At 36.8% G+C, this 14,506-nt stretch overlaps 1 protein-coding gene across 10 annotated transcripts in view; it reads left to right on the plus strand.

The window, feature by feature from the left end:
• The window catches only part of ANKRD28 (ankyrin repeat domain 28), a 149,671-nt gene that overhangs the window by 128,810 nt on the left and 6,355 nt on the right, over positions 1 to 14,506 (plus strand). For all 10 annotated transcript variants that reach the window (XR_012489658.2, XM_019725988.3, XM_074312813.2 and 7 more), the window contains 10 exons: positions 108 to 309; positions 2,637 to 2,724; positions 2,967 to 3,084; positions 3,629 to 3,848; positions 8,840 to 8,927; positions 9,018 to 9,101; positions 9,747 to 9,892; positions 10,536 to 10,618; positions 11,057 to 11,139; positions 12,041 to 12,132. Coding sequence is in view for 9 of the 10 variants with exons in the window: in XM_019725988.3 (XP_019581547.1) it covers positions 108 to 309; positions 2,637 to 2,724; positions 2,967 to 3,084; positions 3,629 to 3,848; positions 8,840 to 8,927; positions 9,018 to 9,101; positions 9,747 to 9,892; positions 10,536 to 10,618; positions 11,057 to 11,139; positions 12,041 to 12,132 (1,204 nt within the window). In the remaining variant the exon portion in view is untranslated. The remainder of the gene's footprint in view (positions 1 to 107; positions 310 to 2,636; positions 2,725 to 2,966; positions 3,085 to 3,628; positions 3,849 to 8,839; positions 8,928 to 9,017; positions 9,102 to 9,746; positions 9,893 to 10,535; positions 10,619 to 11,056; positions 11,140 to 12,040; positions 12,133 to 14,506) is intronic.

Genomic DNA, 14,506 nt, shown 5'->3' on the forward strand with positions numbered 1-14,506 from the left:
TATAACAACGTGAAGACAAATTTGCTTAATTCTTTTATGTTTCCTAAGGTATCTGAGAAGTCAGTCTAAATATGTATTTTTTAATTTATATTTTTATTTATCCCTAGGCCTATCATGGTCACCATCAAGCACTGGAAGTGTTAGTACAGTCTTTGTTAGATCTTGATGTGAGAAATAGTAGTGGAAGAACACCCTTAGATCTTGCAGCATTCAAGGGCCATGTTGAATGTGTGGATGTACTTATTAATCAGGGAGCCTCAATCTTAGTAAAAGATTACATTTTGAAGAGAACTCCTATACATGCGGCAGGTATGTCAAATAATATGCATGATTTTATTTACAACTTTCTACCTAATACTCTTTTCCTTTTCAATTTATTTTGTTTTTCAGTTTGACTTTTCTGCTTTGTCTTTCTGCCCTTTTCTCCCCATTAGTACTTCCTACCATGTTCTAAATGGTAAAATCATTATCTACCTTAGAAACTGGATTTATGTAGGTGTGACTTGTGAAGTACTTTATCAGTAAAACAGTGCGATATTTTTTATTTCTTTGTGATGGGAATTTTTTTAGATAAGTGTGTGCTTTCATTTAATAATGAACATTTTGACTTACTGTACTAGGGTACTGTATTAAACATTTTTTAAACATCAGTTATAAAGCATCGACTTTATGCAAGAACTACATGATTTTAAAGGATTTCTTTTTTTTCCCCTTCTTCCACCTCCCCACCCCACTCCAGTTCAAGTCATTGTTTCTCAGTCTAGTTGTGTAGGACACAGCTCCCTGGCCCATGCTGGTATTATGAGCCTTGCGCTCCCCCCTGACTGAGGCAGTCGGTCTCCAACCGTTGGTTGGCTGCTCACGGCAGCTCTCGCCGGCTGCCAGCCACTCACACTGGCTGCTCGCTGCTCATGGCAGCACCACACGGCGGCCCATGGCAGCACACAGCAGCCTACGGCAGCTCACACTGGCTACCGGCCACTCACGCTGGCCCATGGCAACTCACGCCAACCTCCAGCTGCTCAGGGCAGCCCAGCTGCGGGGAGAGCTGTTGTTCACAATCTTAGCTCTAGAGGCTGCAGCTCACTGGCCCACGTGGGAATCGAACCAGGGACCTCCAACCACCTGAGCCATCGGGCTGGCCCCCATATGATTTTATGACGTTGCGGATGTGTGAAAATATAAAAGCACGTGACCATGTCATTGTGATGACTTGGTGCCCTCTGCGTGTACCCAGCAGATGCAGATTCACAGCTCTCCGCATGAATCACTGCAAGGCAGTATTCACTTTAAATAATCAAGACCGGTACACTGGCAGAAGTCATAGCCAAGTATTTTTCTCATCCCTAATTGGCCCCCTTTATATGATTAGATTCATTTCACTTAATCTGTGTTTTTTTATAGAGTGATCCTTAAGGACACCCTTGAATATAGGTCTTAGACTTTGCTTCTAGTTCTTTGGGAACCTTGCATTTTAGAAGACTGTAGGTAACACCACTGCTGCTCCAGAGCAGCCTTTCAGAAACAATCAGATATTCAAGTAGGGCTCAAAGACCATTTTAATAATGGATTAAAACTCCTAATAATTATATGAATATAAACTGCTATCTGATAAGAATAAGAGGTCAAAATACTATCATTTTTTGTTCTAAAAAGAATGAGGTTATATATCATTCAGCAACTTGAAAATATTTAAGTACAGATCATTTGCAGAGTTAATTTTAAAGTTCTCGTGGAGTGTTTGCACTCTTAGATAAATGTTGAACCAAGACACTAGCCAGTGCCTCAGAAGGAGCTAACCAGTGCAATATACTCTATAAGTCTTAGCCACTTAAAGAGCTACAGATTATTGTTAACGCCTACCTAGTCAGTAAACGCAGCCTTGGCTCTATAGATGCCTTCCAAATTTGGAGGTCTGCCAGGGAGCGTCTTACTCATCAGGCGTGCAAAGGACACAGATTTTTTTTCTGGGAGTGAATTGGAATTATAGTACACAACTGAAAAGTGGCTTAAGTCACATTAAGTGTCCAGAGATGGAGGCAGTTTCAGGGGTGGTTGATTCTGCAGTGGTGTCAGCACTCTGAAAAATGCTGAATTCCCTTGCCTTTGCACTCATGTTGTAGAATGGCTGCTGCTGCTTTATAGTATCACATTTAAAAGCAGGAAAGAGGGAAGACTCTTCATTATCAGGGATAAAAATATTTCCCAGAAGCCCTCCAGACTTCTTAACATCTCAGTGGTCAAAACTGGGCCAGGGCTCATCTTAAGGCCAGTCACTGGCAAAGGAGAATGGAGTTGTTGTGATTGACATAGTCTAATCATGATTTCATCCCTTGGCTGGAGGCAGGCCACATTCCCTGACCACGTTGCCACCACAAGGGAGCTCAATAAAATGAGCAATTTATTAGGGCAGATGATGAGGCATGGCTATGGCGGTGATTTACCATGAATTTATATCTATTTGGTTTAGTCAACAAGGGCAATAGAAACCTTCTTTGTATCTATAGATATTTTTCTTTCTTGCCTATTAAATTCAATGAAACTGTCCCAAAATTATATCTAGAAAATGTACTCTCAGATGGCCATTTTCTATTTTGTTATATATGTTACTAAAATTTTTAACTATCACTTTCCAGCAACAAATGGTCATTCAGAATGCTTACGACTACTAATAGGAAACGCAGAACCACAGAATGCTGTAGATATTCAAGATGGAAATGGACAGTAAGTTTTAATAATTTTAAAATTATTTTTAGGATATTTGTTCATCTTTATACTTTGCCCCTATTTTAGTAAGTCTATCATATTGCATAACTGAGTAACAGATACAGTTTTTTAAGTTAAGTATGCTTTAATGCTGCATCATAGAAAGGCATGTTTAGAAAACAGGCCAGCACACTGTGGAATGCTTTTTCACAGAGTGGAGTCCCGAGTGGTAACATTGAGCCTGTTCTGCTCTTGCTCAGGACTCCTCTGATGCTGTCTGTTCTCAACGGGCACACCGACTGTGTTTACTCGCTGCTGAACAAAGGAGCAAATGTAGATGCCAAAGATAAATGGGGAAGGACAGCACTGCACAGAGGGGTAAGCATTTACTTTCAAGAAGTTCTTAAAACCTCATTTTACCTAAAACACTTAGGCTGTGTTTATTTTCCTTCATTAAATTTTCACCAAATAATCTTTGCCCTTTCTTTCAGTATCTTAGTTTTTGAATGCTAATTTTAAACAACCACAGAGCATAACTTAATCCAAAGAACAATAATATTGGGGGATATTTTTAAACCCTAAAACCTTGAGTAATGTCAACTTTAATTTTTTAGGTTATCAGAACTGTTTTCTTAAACATTTTTGTCTCAACCTTTTCACCTTTGAGATGTCATTTTCATTGAATCATAAGTTCCTGTATTCCTATTTTTCATACTACTTATGTTTTGACAAAGTTGCTGCTTTAACTGAATCTTTAAGTCACTTCCAATAAAAATATTGAATTACTCAAAAAAATGGTAAGTGTCTTGTTTGGCAAAAGGATATGGGGAATGTGGGCTTAAAAATTTTGAATTAGCTGTATTTTGGTTATGTAGTGCCCAACATAATAGATTCACCTACATGCAAATAATGTTTCTTTCAGGCAGTTACAGGCCATGAAGAATGTGTAGATGCATTACTTCAGCATGGTGCTAAGTGCTTATTTCGGGATAGCAGGGGCCGGACACCTATACACTTGTCAGCTGCCTGTGGACACATTGGTGTTCTTGGAGCCCTTTTGCAGTCAGCAGCATCTGTGGACGCCAATCCAGCCATAGCAGACAATCATGGATATACAGCACTCCACTGGGCTTGCTACAACGGTTGAGTATACAGATACAATCCTCCATTAAATGCCTATTATGTACCAAGCAGAGACAACTAACACATTGTGATATTCATGAGAAGGACGTATTTATAAGGCAAACTTAAAGTTTAAAATTAGTAGGAAGCCTGAGAATAATCTACTATGTAGTCCTAGCTTACTCCTGTTCCTTGTCACGCTGAAGCCAGGACACTAGTTGTTAAAGATGTTTTGGATAAGCTATCAATAAGTTTGAAATGTTTCTTAGACCTTGCTTCAGCAAGTATTTCGCATTTTAAGATACTTTTATAATATTATTTCTAATGTCTTTTATATAGTATGTTTGTATTTTGATTATGTTCTTTTACTTTCTAAATGCAGTTTTAGGGGAGGAAATGACAAAGGTAGGAGAAACGATGAAAATGCATCACATTCTAGACAAATCTACGTGTTTTCTGAGCACATTGCAAAGATAAGATCTTTATATCAATAATAATATTTGTTCACAGCATTTTAAGGGAGTAAAATCCTAGCAGACTGTAGAAGGATAAACTTCAGAAACTTAGAAGTTTTCAGGTTTAAGCTAACTTTGCTTCATGATTAGAACAGATGTACTTTGAGCTTCCCAGAGGCTCACAGTCACAGTTATTCCTTTTACAGGTAGGCTCTTAAGGTTCTCAGAAAAGTATAAAGCTATTTTTAAGGTATTGATGTTTCAAATGGAGTTTGGCTTATGAGTTTCACTATTTAAAATAATTAAAGTATAGAAATATGTTGAGAGGTATTTTTTTCCTTGTGTAAGGCCATAGATTTGATCATCTTTGAAAACACTCAGGTGTATTATGTATATACAGTATAAACTTCATTCCTTGTCAAAGTTTGGGCTTAGGGTTTTTCAGCAGGAACATGAGAGGTTTTTTATTTGTTTTGAATTTCAGGATAGCATTTAGATTAAGGTTAGCTGTGATAGTATATCTACAAAATTAGTTACAATTCTACCAAGTCTCTCTCAAAAGATAGAGAAAATATAAATTCTCTCTTTATATAAACATCCACTTGCTTAAAAAAATAAGTATAGTATCTGTTCTAAACTTCAGCTGACTGCTTTACCAGAAGTTGAGGTTTCTGTCTTTCTGTAATACACTGTTTTATTGTTGTTTATTGTCAAGGGCCATTTTGACAAATAAAGTTGATTTATTATGAAAGAAGAAAAATCTGAATCTTGTAAAATTATAGTTTAATTGTTTCCATATGTATTTTCTAGATATAATATTTTGATTCTCATGTTATTTCTTGTGTGAGAGTTCTATTCTTTTGCTGTGGGAAAGTTTTGGTCTCTTCCCGAGGATTGTCCTGTGATTACTATTAGTCATCCTTCAATTCTGAGTACTGATGGCACCATAAAAAACTTGAATAGTTTATTGCTAATTCAAAAGCTTAGTTCAGTTAGTTTCATTTTTTACTACCTCAGATCCTTAGCCAGAAGTCGGAACAGTCTTGAAAACTATAAAACCTTTGGCTTTCAACTTCTCTTTTTCCCTTTTCAGCGCACTGAAGTTGGTATTTAATGAGTATAGTGATGTGGCCAAAGATTAGTCCTAAGTCCAAGAAGATGCTATATTTTGCCATTAAATTTGATTTGTTTTTATAATGTAGCTTGATGTTTTACAATTATAAGGAAAACCAAAAACGTAATATAGTGGGAAAAAATCCACATGTGAATTTTGTTTATTTAAGAAGTCAGTGAGATAGAACTATTTTGAAGTAGACATTTATTGCTTGAATATATATATTTTTTAATATACTAGTGAGAGAATTACGCATTGGAAAAATCACACAGTAAGACATTTTTCCTCAGTTCGAGAATTTAGTAGTACCTGTACTGCTGTAACTGCCCTTTGCAGAGTTGCTATCTGTTACAACATTTCTTATCAGGTCTTTATGCGGAACATGATTTCCCTAAAGTGAGTTTCCACTCCCTCACTACTGAATTTAGACTCTGTAAGCATGTTATGTACAAGAGAGAAAATTTTGCATGAACTACATGCCTGGTTGCCATTTAAAGATCATAACAGATGTGTCTAATTTCCACACTAACAAAATTGTGATGATTCTGAATTGAGCTGGAAGGCATTAGATGTGTGTTTGCTATATGCAATAAGAAACTATACAGACAGTCTAAAATTAATACTATATTTATAGCCAAAAGACTATTTTATAATATGGCATTCTGAGAGTAGACTATGTAAGATGGTTTTACTTTGACTAGTAATTAGTGTACAGCTGAAAAGAAAATTGGAAGGCCTCCAACAGAACAGAAAATAACCTCTCAAAATTAAAATAGAATGATGGCAAAGTTTTAGAAAAGAACTGGTTATACATACTAAACTTTAAAGTTCAGATTCTCAGTTTATCTAGTCATTCAGTCACAGAAGTTAAGAGTACTTACATTATCTCATAACAAATTATCAATTTTTATGAAGCTCTACACATCTTCAGTATATCCCTCTGAAACATGAAGAGACCAGTTTTATCATTCTTTCATAAACTAGGACACAGGCTATTAGTTTTCAGCTTCGATATGACCCAATAATGATTGCTGGAAGTAATCAAGAACCCTAGGACTCCCTTTTTGCAGTCTGCAATTACTCAGTGATTCTCAAACGTTTTGGTCTCGGGACCTAGGCATTTATCACTATTAATATTTTCTATATTCAAAATTAAAAGTGATAAATTTAAGGATATTTAGTAATTTATTTTAAAGTACTAATCCATTACATGTTAATAAGAATAACGTATTTATAGAAGGATAGCTACTTTCCAAAATAAAAAATAATATTAGTGAGGAGTGTGGCAAATTTCTTTAATGGCTAGTTTAAGAAAAGACTAGTTTTATGACATCATCCCAGACTTACCCAGACCACATCTTGAGAACTACTATACCAGGAAAATAAGAGACTCTAAAGTCAGTACTGGACAATTTTCCAGGGTTATTTTTTTTTTAGGACTTTATTGGGGAACAGTGTGCACTTCCAGGACTTTTTTTTCCAAGTCAAGTTGTTGTCCTTTCAGTCTTAGTTGTGGAGGACGCTGCTCAGCTCCAGGTCCAGTTGCCATTGCTAGTTGCAGGGGGCGCAGCCAACCATCCTTGCGGGAGTTGAACCGACAACCTGTGGTTGAGAGCCCGTGCTTCAACCAACTGAGCCGTCCGGGAGCTCAGCAGCAGTTCAGCTCAGGGTGCCATGTTAAATCTTAGTTGCAAGGGGTTGAGCCCACCATCCCTTGCGGGACTCGAGTAGTTGAACTGACAACCTTGTGGTTGAGAGCCCACTGGCCCATATGGGAATCAAACCGGCAGGGCAGCCTTCAGAGTTAGGAGCATGGAGCTCTAACCACCTGAGCCACCGGGCCAGCCCCCTCCAGGGTTACTTTTTTGGTAATGAGTTAACATTAGAAGAGACAGAATTACAGTAGGGTTTCTCAACCTCAACACTCTTGACATTTTGGGCCACATAATTCTCTGTTGTCATGGACTGGCGTGTGCATTGCAAGATGTTTAAGCAGCATCCCTGGCTTCTACCCACTAGATGCCAGTAGCACCACCCTATCCCATCCTCAGTGTGATAAGCAAAAATGTCTCCAAACATGGCCAGATGTCTTCTGAGGGGCAAAATTGCTCCAGTTGAGAACCACTAGATTAGAAAAATAACTGACAAAAGATGGAACACAGTTATAGGTTTCCTAAAACTTACTTTCTTTTCCTGCTAAAAACGATAATAGGCTAAAGATTAAGTTGAGCTATTAATTGAATATTTTTTTAAAAAAAAGGAATATAGCATTACTTTTTTAGCCAGATAGTAAGCAAAGGAACTAAAGAGGCTATGTAAGAATCTAATTTATTTCTAAAGCAGATCCCAAATGACTAATGAAATAAAAGAAGCAACATCTCATTTGCAGCAACCAGTACAGCAATTGGGGTATTTTTACTAAAACTATGGCTTTGTAAATTAGGTTAAGAAAACCTGAGGTTTGAGTTTTTCCCTGTTTTCAAAGTTGCTATTAAAAACTATGGGCGTGAAAACTACCAGTAATCAATATACTTGTCCTTTAAGTCAACAATATCATTTCTAGGAAATTATTCTATAAAAATACTTGCTTTTAAAAAAAAAAATACTGGAATGTTTTATTTCAACATTGTTGATAACATCACAAAAGAAAAACAAACCAACAGTCATCTTGAAAGCCTTAATTAGCAAATCATTTATGATACACTTTGATACTTTGAAGTTCTTTCAGACATTCAAGAATAAGATTTCTATATACGCATATATTACTATGGAAGCTATATATACACTTTATTAAATAAAAAACAATTTGCAGAACTAAACATTTCATTTGTAGTAAAATTTTGAAAAGGAACTATGTTTGTGTACATGCAGCTGTATATGCCTAGAAATTTTCTAGAACTTTTCAAGTAGTAGGTTATAGGCTAGAGTGGAACTGGGAGAATGTGCGTGGGGACCAGGACATGTACTTCTTCCCTCTAAACACTTCTATAGTATTTGGTATTTTCCCATTAACTCAATACTATAATCAGAAAATCTTTAAATTTTGAAGTTAATTATGCTGTATAAATATATATTATTTTGAAAATTATACTATGCCATATAAATATGACATTTAAAAAAATAATGACCAAATAACTCTTAACTGGTCACTGTGGAAAATAATAATGAGGTTATTGTTTTCCCCACAAACTAAGTATTTGCTGTGTAAGTAATAAACTACAATAAAATTATCATATAGAGCTACCGTATGTCAGGTCTTGAGGTTGTGCTTTGGATTCCAAAGCTCCTAAAAATATGATGTTTAATGGATTCAGTGAACTGGTTATTTTTAATCCACGTAAAGCTTTTTCTTATTTGTATAGGGATATGTGGGTGTATATGGGCACCTCAGTATTTTTTGATGTTTTGGATCTTAATATCTGATTCTCATTTACTTATTTAGGTCACGAGACATGTGTAGAACTTCTTTTAGAACAGGAAGTTTTCCAGAAAATGGACGGAAACGCTTTCAGTCCATTGCATTGTGCTGTGTAAGTAAAGGCAGAATGAGTCAGATTTGGTTTGACTATCTCAGAAATACACCACTGCTGTGAGAGTGATCACCTTGTTACCTTACACAGGATAAATGACAACGAAGGTGCTGCTGAGATGTTAATTGATACATTAGGTGCCAGCATCGTGAACGCCACAGATTCAAAAGGAAGGTAGGGATTCAACTATGTAGGAAATTGTTTTATTTTTAGTAGGAAAAAATATTTTAATTACTAGACTAATGTGGAAGAATGGACAGAGAACCCATTATTAATTAAAAATTGATTTTTATATTTGCATGTATAAATTGCTATAAAATTTTAATTATGTTTTCATTATAAAAGACTTTTCTATTATGATTTTTAGCCAGTCTTCCTCTTTTTAAAACTTGTAACAATTTCCCCCCTTTTTTTAAGAGGCATGTTTGTTACCAACAGTTATTTTTAATAAAGTTAACATTTTTCTACATAGAAATAAAAGCTGGAAGAGAGTTCAGTAGTTGTGATCAGGATTTATTTGGTTGTATTTGGGTCAGGATTTATTTATTTCAAAATTTCCTTTAATGATGTAATATGTTTTAGGAATTTTATAATTTATCCTTACTTCAAATAGTTTTATTAAGGGCCTTTATATTATCACAAATACCAATGTAGCCGAAATCTGTATGCTCCATTACGCCTATTTGTATCTAGGCAATGTGTTTGATAGCCTAATCTGTAAATCCTTGAAAACGACTTGTCACAAATTAAGGAATAACTATTTTTAGAGTATGTGACATTCAGATTTCGTCAAGTCGTTCAATTTTCTCTGTGTGGCAGAACTCCTCTCCATGCGGCCGCCTTTACAGACCACGTAGAGTGTTTACAGCTGCTGCTCAGCCATAATGCTCAAGTCAATTCTGTGGACTCTTCTGGGAAAACACCCCTCATGATGGCTGCAGAAAATGGACAAACAAATACAGTTGGTAAAAAAACTGATTTAGGCTTTTATTATTCTAAGTATGTATGTTGTTTCTGTAGAACTTAGATCCCAAACCTTCTGAGTCTAATTCACTGAATTTTCCATGAGTTATCCCACCACTCCTGAGATTTAAAACCTTTTACCTGCTTACAACCTACATGTTCATGTAAAGCCACAGTGTTTCCTTGTGCCCTGACTGACTGACTAGCACTTCCGCAAGGCAAGTGTAAGGTAGTGGTTCAGAGCACTGGCTCTGGCGTCAGAATGACTGCAGGTGAATCCTGGATCTGCCAATTAAGTGACCTTATGCTTCAGTTTTTTATTTGTAAAGCGAGAAAAATAACAGTACCCACTTTGTAGGATTGTTGTGAGGTTAAATAAATTATTATAAACCCAGAGCACTTAAAACAGTATTTGAAAGTTAGTAACCTCTCAGAACATAAATGCTAGTTGCTGTTGTTAGTGTCTTTGGCTCACACAGCAGTAGAACAATATAGTATATATGTTTTATGTTACAGTATTTGTCTTCCACTGAAGTTTTTGCTAGAGGTATATTTTTGCTTTGTATTCGTTTCTCTACAGTGAGTTATTGGTAATCTAAGATACATGTTCATAAACATAAGAATTGATGCAATTTTTCCTCCCAGAGATGCTGGTTAGCAGTGCTAGTGCAGATCTGACTTTACAAGATAACAGTAAAAACACCGCCCTCCATTTGGCTTGCAGCAAGGTATGTATACATTTTAAGGATACGTTTTCATTGTTAATGTCAACAGTGGCATTTAAAGTTTTTCCACTTCACTAAAATAAACAGAAGTACTAGGGACCAAACCTCTCTAATGATCACCGGCATCAGACATCTTATAAAAAAGAACTGATGTGTTAAGTGTATGAAAGTCTCCAGTAAGCTAAGTAAGTTTGGGGCACAGCCTAAACATAATTACTGTCTTTCTTTAATCTCTCTAATCTTAAATATTCTTGTCCTCTCCTCCTAACCTCATTCCACCAATACATGTTTGGACAGATATTTAAGGCATTAGCCAAGAAAATTCATGGCATATGTATGGTGACATACATATTATTATGTGGACTAGGGTGGGGTGTACTGAGTGTATGAATTTATCTGTAATGGTACCCAAGTTTTTAAGTTATTTTTCCATAATTTTAGGGTCATGAAACTAGTGCCTTGTTAATATTGGAAAAGATAACAGATAGAAACCTCATCAATGCAACCAATGCAGCCTTGCAAACGTAAGTATTTTATCTATGACCTGTAATTATAAAAATGATTAATGGGATTTTTTTCTAACGTGGGACCATTGGAATCAGTCATAGTTTTTAGACTTGACAAAATTCATTTCTAAAATCATCACAATTGAAAGGCATATTAACTAAAAAGACCTTTTGAAGCTGAAACTTTATTATTGAAAATAATGTGTTTTTTCTCAATCCAACTTTATGGAGGAAAATGTGTGTTTCGTGGAAACCAACAGGAATAATAATGAATGTGACACTAGCAATAAATGAAGTTAAAGGCTTTATATGTGCCTGTAAGCTAAAGAGATTTCAGAAAGAATCAAGTTGTTAATCTGAGCAGCCAGCCAGCACATGACTACTTAGATCTTAGATCCTCATCTCCCATTGTCCTCTCCCAATGTCCATTTGCTGTTCTACTCTGAGACTGGTAAAAAGAAAAATAGTATAATACTGGTTTCCATTCACATATCAATCGGATCTCTGGAGGGTCCAAAAATTAGTCATGGAATCTGTAAACTGTTTTCAAAGTCTATTGTAATTTGTGCTATTGCAACATATGGTTTTTATTATATATTCTTTTATACCTATTTGCCAATCTCATTTCTTGAAACTTAAGAATGCGGTTTAGTTGGTAAAATCTTTTTAAACATTGAGTCTTAGAAGGCAGCTAACAAAAGGGTTTAGTGAAGGTGGGAACTTGCTGATGTGGCCCGTGCCAAATGTAGGCACGTTTACGAGGCGTGACAGCACACGCAAGCTGGTTCTGCTGTCCCTACGCCCTTTGTACTGCTGTCAGGACTAGGTGCCTCAGGTTTGTAGTGTGTGCGTTTGTATGCACGCGCACTGTGTGGGCATGCACGTGTATCTGTGTACATGTATAATTTTTTTCCCCCAGACCTCTGCATGTTGCTGCCCGAAATGGGCTCACCATGGTGGTTCAGGAACTTTTGGGGAAAGGAGCAAGTGTGCTTGCAGTGGATGAAAACGGTAAGGAGGTTCTGTATTCTCTTTCCTTAACCTATATCTTACTAGAAGCTTTTATCTTTTGATGATCCAAATTTGAGGTAAACTTGGATACTTCTTATTGGTCAAAGAGGAGAGCTGGGATTTTATTGAATAGTACTTTGTGGCAAAGGGAAATGAGAGCAAGAGAAACAGGAAAAGTCCATCTAACAAACGAACTTGTGCATTTTACATGTCTATTCAACCAGAGTTAGTGTTTATTAACTTTGGTGTAGTGTTACCATCTTTTTTATCTTAGTATTCAACTGTCAACAAATACTTAGCGAGACCTTTACTTAATTGCCAGGTTCTTACCTAGAGCTAATATTCTTACTTATACACGTCCACTTCTGCCTGCCTGAGACAATCACTTTAGCAATTCTTTGCTTTTGTGTCCTATCGTAATGACGTGTTGTTGGAATCTTCCTAGATTATTCTCATCAGTATATAAACATTATTTCTCTCATCTTAAAGAAATCATTTATCCATTTCTGTGTTCCTCTTTACAGCAAAATAACTCAAGAATTGGCTCTCCTGCGGTCCCAATTCTTCTCTTCTTTCCTTCTCTTAAATCCCTTCCCGTCAGACTGTTGCTGCCAACATACTGCAAAACTGTTCTCCTCCAGATCACCAGTGACTTCCACTGCACTGAGAGTCAGGCCCTAGTTCTCAGTTTACTTGATATATCAAAATTCGGCAAAATGATTACTTTTTTCTTTTTTAAAAATAGGAATAAGAGTTTTAATATGGAATTTAAAATACACATGAATAAAGGAGTAACTGGGATTGTAAAGGTTGCAATCTTCCATAGCAATAAGGGTCCAGTATTCCCCCAAATAATCTCCGTCTTTTTCTTTACGCTGCACACTGCTACTTGGATAACTAGGTGCAGGTCACTTTAGAGCAGGATAGGAGTCGTGGGATCTATGACTGGCTTACAGTTCCCTGCGTTAGGTGAACCCAGTCTCCCTTCATTCACAAGTACCTGGTTCCTTGAATTGGGTGAGGGTTTCTAACTCACTATTTTGAGGGTTGGATTAAATAACCAGATTCACTGAAACTGAAAATTATTTGTTTTTTGTTATATTTATTTTCTTCCATTAAGGTATAATTGATAATACAATATTATATTAGTTTCAGGTGTATTTTTCTCCTTTAATAAACTTTCTTTACTTGGCTTTCAGGACTCCAAGCTTTCTTGGTCTTCCTCTTAATGTTACTAATTATTCCTTCTCAATTTATTTTTCAAAGTGTCTCCCTCTTCTCCCCAACTTTTTAATTTTGGAGGGCTGTAGGGTCCAATCCTTGTTTCTTTTTGCTTCCCTATCTACATTTACTCCCTAGGTGATCTCATCCAGTCCCTTGGTTCTAAATACTACCTATATGCTGAGAAGTCCTAAATTTATATCTCTATCCCAGACCTCTCATGATCTCCATTATTTATAGATCCAGCTGCCTATACCACATGATGTCTAGTAAACAAGTCAAACCTAACATGTCTAGAACTGAACTACTGATCCTTTCTCTACCCCCACCCCCACCCCCCGCCATGCTTGTTCTCCCCCCCCGCTATCCTGATCTCAGCTAACGTTTCTCGTCCTTGTAGCTGCTCAGGGCAGATCCCCGTACCTGGAGTCGTCCTTGACTCGCTCTTACACCTAGTGAACAATCCATCAGCATGTACTATTGATCTACATCCAAAGTATATCCAAAATAGACCCACTTTTTTCTCCTCTATTCCTACCACCCTGGCCTGGATCCTTTTAAAATGTATGAGAAGGTACTAGTTTTCTGAATCTCAGGTCCCTTATAATCCCTATAATGATCTACAAGGCCTTACATGATCGGTTCACTGCCCTGTTACCTCTCTGACCTCATCGCATACTCTTCCTTCTGTCCATTCGGCCGTGCCAGCCCTTCCACACCAGGGATGTACATGTGTCGTGATCTTTGTTCTGGCTGTTTCCTCTGCCTGGAACACTCTGTACCCAAGCAGTCTTTGACTAAGTCCTTCACCTGTTTCAAATCTTAGCTCAAATTTCATCTTGTCAATGAAGCCTATCCTGACTCCCCTATTTATACCACGACCTGCTGTGTACCCCTACCTCAGCATTCTCAGGCCTTGTTAACCTGCTCTACTCTTTCCTCTTTCTTTTTTCCATAGAGTTCATCTTCTAACATATTGTATATAATTTACCTTTTTATTATGTTGTTTATGTGTCTCCCCTAGTAGAATAAATATAAGTTCCATGACGGCAGGGAATCTTTGTCGGTGGCGTTCACTAACACATTCTAGGTGCCTGGATATAGTGGGGACTCTAAATACTTATTGGTTAGTGATTGTACAAGCACTGTGCTA

The sequence above is a fragment of the Rhinolophus sinicus genome, chromosome 5 (genome assembly GCF_057876585.1).
Source record: "Rhinolophus sinicus isolate RSI-liver-muscle chromosome 5, RSI-T2T, whole genome shotgun sequence".
Lineage (NCBI taxonomy): Eukaryota > Metazoa > Chordata > Mammalia > Chiroptera > Rhinolophidae > Rhinolophus > Rhinolophus sinicus.